Consider the following 13618-nt stretch of genomic DNA (forward strand, 5'->3'; position numbering starts at 1 on the left):
CCTGTTCTCATCAGAGGTAAAATGAATAAAATTCATATTTTGATGATTTTTGTATTACTATTTGGTGACATTTGATTTGACGTATTGGCAATACTGTAGCTAATTCAGTGGTTTTCCCGCTAGATCTAGCGTTCTTCAGTGTCAGTTTAGAGGGTAAAATCAACGCGTTAGAAAGAGTCTCTTTCTAACGCGTTGGATAAAATCTATGAAATTTGTATTGCTCATATAGGGATTGAGCGTTTTTTTAACACTCATAGCGGTAAATAATTATATTTTTACATTGACAATGTAGCAATTTAGCGGTTTCGACACTTGATCGTAGCGAGTTTTTAAGAATTGAGTTGGCTGCACTGCTTGGAGACTGTGTATTGTTTGCATGGTGGTAAAAAAGATAAATACATGTCGTGTGTTCATGTATCAGTTTTATTCCAGTTTTATATTTTTTTAAGTATACATTGTATGTCTTATTTAATTACTGTAAACTTAAAGACAGTGTTTGGCTATACGTAGTGATAGCAATGAAGGACAACACATTATTAGCAACGGAAAAATGTGCAATTTTGTTTGTAACAACATTGTTTGTTCTTGTTACTTTGTGCATTTTCAATATGATTTATGAAGTGCAGAAGATCCCTTTTGTTGATGAAGTGTTTCATATTCCGCAAGCGGAAAAGTTCTGCAGGGGACAGTTTAACGAAGTAAGTAAAAAAGCTTGTAGATTGCTGTAAGAGACAACATTCTTACTTTACCGAAAATATATTACCCTATCTCACATTTTCTTTTCTCATCATAACACTCAGAGGCAAAACAGAAAACTTGAATGGAAACCCTATATTATGTTGACGTTTGGGTGATATTTAAAATGAATATTTGTTTCTACACGTTCATCACTAACCTCTAATGACGATTGTAAAGAGTTATTGTATGTGACACATGACCACAGGGTTACACTGCACGCATAAGTTTTGAACTACAACGTTTTAATTTGTTTTGTTTTACTGCTAATATTCTCAGGATTTTCTTCAAGAGCGATATTTTAATTTATGCTATTGAGCTGCTGTTGGAGCTTGGCTTGGGCGCGCTTCCGAACAGGGGCAGCGGCATTTCCCCTAAGTTTGAGCCCAGTTTAGGTGTGTGTGTATTAATCGGAAAAAATGTCATATAAACATGCGTCATATTCTCAATATTTTCTAGCCCCTAATTTTCGATTAATATACACACACCTAAACTGAGATCTAACCAAGGTTTGCTGTTGTTTCTACTATGCATGATTTACTCCATGTATTGTGAGTCCCTATCACCACGGCATGGCGCATCCTCAGGTTGTGGATAGAGGAGACACCCTCCAGATATGGAAGGTAGCTGCGAATATATTGAATAAGCAGTGGTGGACACCCGATAAGGGGTGGTCCTCCAGTTTGGGGGTTGGGCGAAGGGCTAACAACCCATCACCGTAAAAAACAGCTTGTTACGAAACCATACAATAAGCCTCGGAATGGGACTGATTCTCTGGCACGACCTTGGCAAAGGAAAAAGGTTATGAGATTTGGTACTTGGAACGTAACTTAACTAGTCTTTATAGTACAGGAGGGTTAACATTAGTAGCAAAAAAATAGGTAGATATAGAATAAACTTCGTGGAAGTACAAGAGGTTAGGTTAGATTGGAATGGCATATCGCAAATAGAAGGTTACTTGTTGTGTTATGGGGAAGGAAACAATATCACCAATTAGGAACAGCCTTCTTTGTTCGTAAAAGAATAAAATCAGTAGTAAAAAAGGTTGAATTTATCAGTGACAGGTTGTCGTATTTAGTACTTAACCCGTAAGCACACGCGCTGGGGTAAAAAATACCCAGGCGTTATTTTATTTGTTGGCAACACTGTTCATCAATTTTAAATTCATCCCGCGTTTTCAGTATCTTTCTTTCAGATCTTTGTGCATTGTTGTACGTATGATTGAGTTAGTTTTCTTGTGGCTGCACAAGTTTACACATGTTTATATAAAGACCGGGTAAGAAATACCCCGCGCGTGTGCTTAAGAAGCAGTAGTAGCGAATAATTTTCATAGTGTTCCATTTGTGTTTTACATTTCAAAATGGACTTAGAGTCTAGACAAAGTCGTCAAATAGTAGGCTGGCTGGATGAAGAGGACGAACAAGAAATTATTCAAGGTGAATCGGAAGATGTAGATGATCATATTTCGAAAAGTGAACATAATACCGATACAGAACAGGAACAGGGACAGGTAGCAGAGAGTAGTGATGACGACTGTGATGACAACGCTCCACTATCTCAGTTTACTACTTACAAAGGTAAAGACGGGACTTCTTGGAGGAAGAGTGTACCACCTCGAAATGTTAAGACCAGAGCGTGCAATATAGTTACTCACCTTCCGGGCTGTAAGGGACAAGCTCGCCAAGCAAAGTTACCATTAGAAACCTGGTCGTGTCTAATAGATGATAACATCATAGATGATATTGTCAAGTACACAAATATTTACATCAGATCTATCCAGAACAACTTCGTTCGCAAACGACATGCTTCGATAACTGATCAGACTGAGATAAAAGCACTTTTTGGTCTGTTATATTTTGCTGGTGCACTGAGGTCAGCTAAACTCAACGCTAAAGATTTGTGGACAACTGATGGAACAGGAATTCCTTTGTTTCCAGCAACAATGGGAATAAACAGATTCTTCTTTCTTTTGCGGACCAATCATCCGCCGATCATTTCTGAAGGAACTGGCTCTTGGATTGGTGAAAAATCATTTGGCTCATCGGTTGACATTGAAGAATTTGCCTTTGGAAATCAGATCCACTATTCGAAGAATGAATGGTGTGTAGGAACTAACCCAACCAAAACAGAAACGAATGAATATGTCCTCAAGTCGATGTGAGGTATGTCCTAGGAAGAAGGATCGTAAAACTACTACTTCATGCCATAGGTGCAACAAGATGATTTGTAAGGTACATTCGGTGCCTTTTTGCGAGGAGTGAGCTGATACCGGAAGTGGTGATAGTGAGTGAGTGTATGAGTGACGCCTATAAATACTTTTTCTTTTATTTTTACATTTGTGTTAGCACTGAGATAAAGATTATAATATTGTGGTGTTTTTCTGTGGAAGACTTTCACTCAAAGTTAGTAACTTATTCATATGATTAATTCTTAAATTAAAAAAAGTGTTCAAATTACTTTAAAATATTCCTAACAATTATAAAATTATAGCATTTCAGTATTAATTATGTTTTGTTGTTAGTAACACTTTATTTATTTTGGAGTAAAAAATACCCAACGCGTGTGCTACCACTATAAAATAATGTGCGTGTGCTGGCGGGTTAAGGGTAAATGGTACGATATCCTAGTTATAAATGCTCACGTCTCCACAGAAGAGAAAGACGACTGTATAAAAGATAGCTTCTAAGAGGAATTGGAACACGCTTTTGATGAGTTATCTAGATATAACATGAAAATTATTGGGAGATTTCTATGTTAAAGTAGGATGGGAGGATATTTTTAGACCGACTGTTGGAAAAGAGAGTCTATACATAACTAGTAATGATAATGGCGTTAAGTTAGTCAACTTTGCCACATCAAAAAATTTAATTGTCAGAAGTACAACATTCCCCCATAAGAATAGGCCTATATATAAATATACTTGGACTTCTCCAGATGGATTGACACACAACCAGATAGACCACATCTTGATAGATAAGTGAAGACATACTACTGTAGTATAGTAGACATTCAAACCTTCAGGGGAGCAGATTGTAATTCTGATTGGAGAACTATGAGAAAGACTATCAGTAGAGGAACAAGTTAATGTTAGGAGATAAAATATTCCGAAATTAAAGGACTAGGAAACTAAGCAACATTATCAGGTCGAAATTTCAAATAGGTTTGCCGCTTTAGCAAGTTCCGACGAAGTTGAGGAAGAGCTAGATGTTATTAGCATGTGGGAAAATATCTGAGATAATATCAAAATTGCAGCTCAGCAGAGCATAGGTTATTATGAAATTAAGAAGAAGGAAATGTGGTTTGATGAAGATTGTTCCATGATAGTAGAAACAAAGAAAATGGCAAAATTGAAATTCTTACAGGATCCAGTTGAGCCAAATAGAGATAATTATTTCAGTGAAAGACAGAAAGCAAATCGTACACTTAGGAATAAAAAAGAGAGATTACTTGAAGAAAAAATTGAATGAGGTAGAAATATTATATATATATAAGGGCATAAAGACATTTAAGAACGGATTTCAGTCAAGGGTAAACATGATCAAGGGTGAGAATGGTGACTTGCTTGCAGACTCTCATTCAATCCTGAACAGATGGAAAGAAACTATTTTGGGCAACTACTAAATGTGCACAGGCTAAATATAAATGATCGGGACGAAATTCAAATATAAATATATCCGAACCCACACTTTTTGAAGTCGAAATTGCGATAGAAATTTTGAAAAAAATACAAGTCTTCAAGTATTGATCAAATTCGAGGAGAATTAATGCAAGAGAGTGGAAGCACATTATCTAGCGAAATTTATAAGCTATTTGGGAAAAGGAAATTGTACCAGAACAATGGAAGGAGTCCATAAGTGTACCTATCCTTAAGAAGGGGGACAGGACTAACTGTAGTAACTTTCGAGGAATATCACTTTTGTTGACGTGGTAGAAAATGTTGTCCAATATTCTTTTGAGAAGATTAACTCCACATGTAGATGAAATTATTGGGGATCATCAGTGTGGTTTTAGGAGTAATAGATAAACTATTGATCAGATTTTTTTTATTCGACAGGTATTGATCAAAAATAGGAGTATAAGGGTACAGTACATCAGTTATTCATAGATTTCAAAAAGACATATGACTCGTTTAAGAGAGAAGTTTTGTATGATATTCTTATTGAATTTAGTATTCCCAAGAAACTAGTTTGAATAATTAAAATGTATCTCATTGAAACATACAGCAGAGTCCGTGTAGGTCAATTTCTGTCAGATGCTTTTCCAGTTCACTGTGGCCTAAAGCAAGGAAATTCACTATCACCTTTACTTTTTAACTTTGCTCTAGAATATGCCATTAGGAAAGTTCAGGATAACAGGCAGGGTTTGGAATTGAACGGGTTACATCAGCTTCTTGTCTATGCGGATGACGTGAATATGTTAGGAGAAAACCCTCAAACGATTAGGGAAAACACGGAAATTTTACTTGAAGCAAGTAAAGCGATCGGTTTGGAAGTAAATCCCGAAAAGACAAAGTATATGATTATGTCTCGTGACGAGAATATTGTATGAAATGGAAATATAAAAATTGGAGATTTATCCTTCGAAAGGGTGGAAAAATTCAAATATTTTGGAGCAACAGTAACATATTATATAAATGACACTTGGAAGGAAATTAAACGAAGAATAAATATGGGAAATACTTGTTACTATTCGGTTGAGAAGCGTTTGTCATCTAATCTCCTGACAAAAAATCTGAAAGTTAGAATTTATAAAACAGCTATATTACCGGTTGTTCTGTATGGTTGTGAAACTCGAACTCTCACTTCGAGAGACGAACGGAGGTTAAGGGTGTTTGAAAATAAGGTGCCTAGGAAAATATTTGGGGCTAAGAGGGATGGAGTTGCAGGAGAATGGAGAAAGTTACACAACACGGAACTGCACACATTGTATTCTTCACCTGACATAATTAGGAATATTAAATCCAGATGTGTGAGATGGGCAGGGCATTTAGCACATATGGGCGAATTCAGAAATGCAAATAGATTGTTAGTTGGGGGACCGGAGGGAAAAAGACCTTTGGGGAGGCCGAGACGTAGATGGGAGGATAATATAAAAAGGGATTTGAGGGAGATGAGATATGATTATAGAGACTGGATTAATCTTGCTCAGGGTAGGGACCAATGGCGGGCTTATATGAGGGTGGCAATGAACCTCCAGGTTCCTTAAAAGCCATAAGTAAGTAAGTAAGTAAGTAAAACTTTTGTTTATGAAACAAAAAAAAAAACTTGTAAATGGACACTCCAATTGCAGCCACATTGGTCTTGCAGCTAGACTGCTGGACTTATAATACTATGGTCCCGGGCTCGATCCTTGGTGTACACCCGATTTATATCTTGTGTTGGACAAGCCCGTGGTCCATGTAACACAGAGGTTTTCTCTTGGAAGCTCCGGTTCCCCTGTGGCATCTCAACAAATCTCCATAATCATCTCATTATGGGTGTAGTGTAGACCAGCCTCCTATGGTGCACCCTGGGCAACGACTCTGTCAGTAAATTGGTCTACATATCTGACTTCATATGGTGAATGATGTAAGTCAATACCTGCCATTTGTTAAAAAAATAATAGTAATAATTCAAAAGCATTCTTGTAATGATTCACACACATGCTTTTGGGATGCTCTTTATTGCTATTATCATCTGTTGTACGTTGTTTAAAATATAAGTACACCAACGTTTATGTAATTATTTGATCATGCATTTAAGAAAAAAAAAAGGCAAAATTATTACAGCTAAATTAAATGCATTACATAATATATTTGGAATAATTTTTAAAATGTGTAACTATGTGACAAGTAAAAATAAGTAATGAAACATTTATGTATAATACTACGCTCATGACAAATTACCTTCATTACACCGGTACTTGTATCACATTCATACATGTAATGGAATATATACTTGGCTCGGAAACATGACGGCTTCTGTTCTTGGAATTGGTAATCCCTCATAAACCCCCATCCTCTACTCAACCCCTAGCCGCGTGGCAGAAATACAATAGATCCCAGCATTGCCAAATCTAGTAGTCATTGCCTCTACCTGTTGGCTTTCACCCATTTTTAGTGTCTTTGTCGACGTGTTGTTTTATACCGTTGTGCGCTTCAATATGTCTAATTTATTCCGGCCATGATTAATGAGTGTTGGAGCAGATGATCCGCAGCCAGGCCTCCTGATACACCTGAAGATCCAGGACCATCATGACAAGAACAACAAATAACACCGTCGAAGAAAACAGAATATCTTATTTGCAGAGGAGCGTAGCTAAGAAAACAAAGTGTTAAAATTGTGTCTAACGTTAGAAATTCTATCCATAAAGTAATCGAAAGTTCAGGCAGTTTAATAAGTATAAATCTTAACCACTTAACATTGGACGCAACCGGCGGAGTTGGATATATGGGCATAGAAATTAAGAATTACGGTTCACCAACTAAAGAGAAAATAAACAAATTAAAACAGAATTCGGTAAGATAGACGATTTTATACGTGATTTACTTCGCCGAACAGTATGTGAACAGTACGCGAAAGAGATATCGCCAACAGCAACACCGTCCTTAGCAACCTAAATAATGACATTATTCACAGCAGTGCTTAAAACTTTTCTAACTTACAGCAGTGAATTAAATGTTTTTAAATCACTCTCTACACGACAACCAACATATTAGCAATAGTAAAATGAATATATATGAACTTCTTCGTCAACAACACATTACAAAGAAAAGCCCTACAATTTAAAATTAAATTTACATACCAGTAATGAATAAAATATTGTATAGCACACTAGAGTAAACAGATTTTATGCGTTTGTGGAAATTATCACCCAAGGCGAAGCTGATAAAATCCAACTTTACTCTTTTGTACTATAAATTCTATAACTATTCAATGATCACAGTTTCAGAAAATTTTACCGGCGCAACATTCTTAATTAAGTATAAAATTCTGGAACTTCAATAACATGAGAATTTAACACTTATTATAGAAGTCTGCATTTTTTTGTTTATTTAGGCAAAACATGTTAGTGAAAATATAAATATAAAGTGTTTTTAAAATAAGTTTGTTCATTTTTACACCAATTTTGTTTTAGTAATTATAAATTAAGGTATATTTACAAAGATAATATAGTCTTTCTGAAAATCGCAGTTTCACGGAACACAGTTTGAAAAACGTTCGCAAATCACAATGACTTCAAGAATTGGCAACTCGGCTAAGGGTTTATCCCTTGCGCGTGCCTGCAGTTAACTGGTGAAGGGGATGAGGGAAGGTCGTCATGTTTTCGTGCGAAGTATAGTATAGAATTTACAGAGAATCCTTGTTCTACAGTACATACCTGTGCTTAATATAATTTGAAAGTGGAATTACTTAGTCAATATTTCTTTTTGCTGTTTCAGTGGGATCGAAAAATCACGACATTACCTGGGCTTTATCTTCTCTCTGTCGGTGTTCTCATGCCATTGTCCACACTATTGAGGTGGGAATTGTGTGGAATATATGCATTACGTTTAACAAATGTATTTGCATGCTTTGCAAATTTTTACATTATATATAACATTCGGAGGAGATTGCGTCCAGAAAGGGAGGTAAGTGTAATGTTGGAATTAATCTTCCGTGGAAAAATATTTGGAAGATTGAAATAAAAAATGCTTATGGAATTATTAAATGTACATAATTACTCGTCATTCAAAGATTTTGTTCTGTTTGAAGGAATTTACATTAGAATTTTGTTTTTGTCATGAGAGTCTACATATGGAAAGAGTTTCATTTGATTAACATAGGCCTACATTAAATGTTATACACGATGTACCATCAATTATGTTTGGAGAGAAACCTGTTATAATATTTCTTGCCATATAGCAGACGTGACTTGTTTTGTGTGTAGTCTGGTCAGTTGTTGCCAAGTAGTCTGATTTATTGTTAATGATAAGAGATGTAAACGTGTGCTATTGGCAATAAGAATTTCTATATAGCCTACTTTACTTTCGTGGATGATAAGAAGGTGCCAAAGAAAGTTCATAGAAATGTCCGAATTGCTTAATATCAAATAAAAATTATGCTTTGAAAATTAGTGGCAAGATTAAGTTATATGACGTCATTACATGATAAAATAAACACAACATTGTTTCATGAGTGGACAGAAAATTCAGAAATGAATTTTGCTTTTGACTGAGTTTAGGAATGAAGAAGAAACTTACAACAATTTAATGCAGCCATACGTGCTTCAAATTTATCAGTGATCGAGATTAACCGTGCCAAAATTATACAGAAAGGAGAGGGTGGCCTACTGAGTATTTTGACATAGGGAACTTATTGTTATGGAGCCAATTAAGGAAATGTGAGGATTTTTATGAATGATCTTATAAATATTGAACATTATTTTTATTGATTACTTTCAATCTTCAAAAAAATGTCAGCCAGCAACCTCAATACAATCATTGGAATAATGTGTGAGATTCTGCCATGTCCTTTCAAAGATCCCTGGTTTGTTTTGAATCACATCACAGCTTGACATGTTCCTAACAACTAATTCATCTACTATCCACTGGGGTTTCATACACAATTGATTTTAAGTACCCAGAGGATATATATGATATATATTTGATGTCAACATGTACATCCATGTTTGCTGGGCAACTTTCGGTGTTGGACCCCAGACTCATTTCTCCGGCATTATCACCTTCATCTCATTCAGACGCTAAATAGCCTAAGATGTTGATAAAGTGTCGTAAAATAACCTACTAAAATAAAAATACATCCATGTAATGTGGACCTCACATTTTTGTATCCGGTGCCACAATTACATTCATTACAGATATACTTTTGTAGACACTCTTCTATTTAGATTCATATCTCATGCTTACATTCCCTCATTATTGTATCCTCCTTTTTCCCTTACACTCATTCACTATTTACTATAATCTCTTACTTTCGTCCCCATCTAAATTGATCAATATTCCCACTTTTAAAACCTAAAGACAATTTAGATCATTCAAAATTGACACTTTTACAACTCCTTTTTTGATTTCCAGTTCACTTATATCGAACACACACTGTTTCTAATAATACTTGTTGCTAATCCTTACTACGCCATTATTCAATTGGATCATTATTATGTTTATTTCTTAAGCGCTTTACATTTTCTATCGCACTTATTTTGTATATGCTATGCCTCACTATCCTTGCTAGCCTTCTCCACCATCCTCCTCTCCTATTTTCATTACCTCTATCTTCTCATTTATCTTCCTACTCAACACCTCAAATGTATTATTTAATCTACTTGCTATATCCTCAATCACCACTGGACTAGACACATCACTTCTGTCATAAACCCGTCTTCTTTTTTCTTCTCTTCACTTCTCCCCATTTCAGCCCTTGCACACACAGAAATACTTTCACTTCCCCTCTCGGCACTGACCTTCCTTCCCACGAAGGTAATTAATTCACTTCCCGAATCACTTGAATTTTTACTCATGTCACTAAATTTCATTGCACTTGTGGTACTTAAGCTGCTCTTATCTGATTTCTTCACATGTGTTTTCTTCTTATGTATTCTTGATCTCAGCATTTCCTGGTTCTGTCCCATTTCCTCTGACATGAAGTACTTATTCTTCAATTCAGGAAATTCTCTGTCATTGTCTACACGTATCTGGTCAACAATCTTATTATGATAATTACTTTCTACCACAACTGCTGATTGAACAGACTGTCCATCACATGTCACGTATTTTTTGTCCCAGTTCTAATTCTGATCTTCTCTTAACCTCTGTTTAGCTGGGCTGGTCGGTATTAATCTATGCCAATGATTTTCTTCATTTTCCATACTTTCCAGTTTGTGCAATAACTGCAGTTCCTTCATTTTATTTTCCTGTTGACCATTACTCCAGATCACATATAGATTGCTCATTCCTATGTTAAAATTGGTTGCACTTTGAAGAGAACAACCACCAGGATCGCCACCCGTCTGCCGTAAACGAACACGAGATGGCAGTACAGTCGCTAATGCAATTCAAATGGGAGTTATAACGTGACTCCTTATGTAACAACTAGATGGCAACATAGTAAACCTGACAAAAGTTGTTACCATAAAAGCCTATAATGCAGAACAATCGTGAGTATATATGATCTAGGCCATTACCCAGAGGATATAGTCGACAAGGTTCAGGTCAGATGACGTCATAGACCATGGAATAGGACGTCATCTTCCAATCCAGCACAAAGGAAACATAGCATCCATGTGGTCACAGACAGCCACAGTGAAGTGAGATAAGGGCCTATTGTGCTGTTGCAACATTATTTCTCGGATAAAATTAAGGATACTTCCTCTAGTAACACAGAGAAAACTCTTTACACGAACATCAACTAAATGTTGCTGGTTAGACAGTAGATGATGAGGACCAATTAGGTGATCTTGAACAATGCCGATTCAAATATTGACAGTAAAATATATATCAGCTATCTATCCTTCAGGCTCCGCTCTCACACATTTAAGCACCTATTGCCTTAAAATGACGTCACAGATCCTAAGTTTGCTATGTCAAACCTCTCAATAGGGAACTCTCTGCACCCTTTCCTTACTGCGTAATTTTGGAACAGTTAAATATATTCACTCTGTATGTTGTTTGGTCAACAGTTCAAAGACTGGTTGGAACATCGTGACACCAATAATGCATCACTCATGAGGCAACTAAGTCAGAAGATAATGGGATAGAGTGGTTAGTTTCTTTCCTCCTTCATTACATACATCACTGACTAGTAACATATTTCACTAACCAGACATACGATGTATGCATCAATAATTGTTCTTCCTCTGACACACGTCAATTAAGATGTACTGCTAGTATCTCAGTCAGAGGTAGTTGCCGTGTGTGTATGGGTGGGGGGGGATTGTGTGTGTGCGTGCGCGTGAACTCGGTTATCTGTCTTTAAATAATATGTTATTTTTTGTGTACTTCCTTACAACTCATTTTGTTTTTAACTTAGCCTATGTCCATTCTAAACTCAGTAATAACTAAGAAATATTTCAGTGACTTGTTTTATGGTAGCCCTAAGGGGAGTTAAAGTGTTTATTTATTCTTGACGGAGAACTGAATGAAAATTACACGTGCTTCGAAGTTACGTAATCATGGAAGGCACAATTCAGAAATTAGATGAATGTTATATCATTGCTCTCATTATCCTGCACTGCTTAAAAATCTCGTTCCCTTTTAGGTGACAGCTAGTTCACAGCACGTTTAATTGATGGACAGATAATCGAGGTCATCACAGCCCAGATGAGTGGACAATATTTGTGTTGAATTTTCCAACATTACAATACACGAACTTTGTATGGTTTACTTGTTTTCAATCTTTGAAACAGCAACTAAGTCAGGAGTAACAATTTGTTGACCACTGTCGAGACTTGTCACATAGTGAAGCAAGTTTCAAAGCTTTGCTCAGTATATTTAAAGTGTAAGTATTTTCAAAGACTTGGGTTTACTGTATATAAGCTAACAGTAATGTTAATACAAATTTAACAGCACACGAACTGAATACTTGTTTGCAAATTTGTAATTAACTCGTACAGTGTGACAAGATAAGATTTGTTATACTGTAAGCTACATTAAAATGGCATTACTGAACGTGTAAAAAAAGAAAAAAGAAACATGTAGAAAATAATGGATATTAGTGACCAAAATCTGTAGAGAAAATATCAAAGGATATAAAAAGCAAAAATAATGGCCTCAATGGAAATTTGTGATCAAAATTTAACGAAAATACACCAAAAATGGCCGTCTAGAACAAATATTCTCATAAGAGGAAAATAAAAAATAAAAAACACCGTAACAAATATGTCTTTAAAAGAATTAATTTATCATATCATTAATTTATCATATCATACGTACTAAAACAAGCATGTTTCTGGCTTACCAGATAAAAAGATGCAACTTCCTGGTCTTTGTTATATGTTCCATGTTTTGTCAATAGATACATTTCCTGTATTTGTGATTTGAAATATTTATAGATACCACTATATCTGTTGCTCTGACTTGGAGAGCTATCATAAATCTTTTGCTTCTGATTGTCAATTCGCTTTTGGAAACATTGAATATTTCTTTCATGTCTTTTAAAAGTGTACTGGTATTTCCTATTCCTCTTTGCATATTTTTATTTACTTATTTGTGTGTGTATATGAATTAATATAATTTATATGATTGCATTACTCAGGGCCTGGAAGAACGTTTACAAGATTTGCTGTCTGCTGTAAACCTCGCAAGTTTCCCTGTGCTGTATTTTTTCACATTTCTGTATTACACAGACATGACTGCAACAAGTCTGATACTGCTTTCATATCTGCTGCAGCTTGATGGACGCACACTGTCCGCTTCTCTAACAGGTAAGGCAGTTCTAGTGTAGATATATTAACATAAAGAATTAGAGGTACAGATTTCCTATTTCTGTTAAAACCCATCCCTGGTTTTGTTGGCTAAATCATAATTCTCAAATTTGTTGTGGTACCTGTTTAATAGTACAATGAAGTAGAGTAGTTTTTGAGCAAAAATTCACAGAACAAATCTCTGCAGCTCTGCAACTTTTGGTATATTAATATACTTATCATCATCGGAAATACCATAATTCGAATTGTAAGGCAGGTGTGTTTTCTAAATAATATTACTGAGCAAGACAAAAATGTACCTAAAGCTGCTGTAGCTCTAAAACATTGCATCTTGCTAGTGCTATGTTAGGTAGAGAAAAAAATGAGATCATGGACTATAGGGTCGGAGCTGCAAAGTGATGAGGTGGTTTTGGTGACAAAAAATCCTGTCTGCTAATTGCGGGTTTATAAAGGAGCATTAAATATTTTTCACTGGTGAAGATGG

At 35.7% G+C, this 13618-nt stretch overlaps 1 protein-coding gene across 2 annotated transcripts in view; it reads left to right on the forward strand.

Moving 5' to 3' along the window:
• The first annotated feature begins 354 nt into the window (after positions 1 to 354).
• Alg10 (alpha-1,2-glucosyltransferase Alg10) overlaps positions 355 to 13618 on the forward strand; it is a 33259-nt gene continuing 19995 nt past the window's right edge. Inside the window, exons 1-3 of one of the 2 annotated variants that reach the window (XM_069837937.1) lie at positions 355 to 698; positions 8156 to 8344; positions 12966 to 13134. In XM_069837937.1, the coding sequence (XP_069694038.1) occupies positions 519 to 698; positions 8156 to 8344; positions 12966 to 13134 (538 nt within the window). In that variant the 5' untranslated portion in view covers positions 355 to 518. Of the gene's footprint in view, positions 699 to 6187; positions 6303 to 8155; positions 8345 to 12965; positions 13135 to 13618 lie in introns of those variants that run through there. The other variant, XM_069837938.1, reaches the window with a different exon arrangement.

This window comes from Periplaneta americana, chromosome 10 (genome assembly GCF_040183065.1).
Source record: "Periplaneta americana isolate PAMFEO1 chromosome 10, P.americana_PAMFEO1_priV1, whole genome shotgun sequence".
Lineage (NCBI taxonomy): Eukaryota > Metazoa > Arthropoda > Insecta > Blattodea > Blattidae > Periplaneta > Periplaneta americana.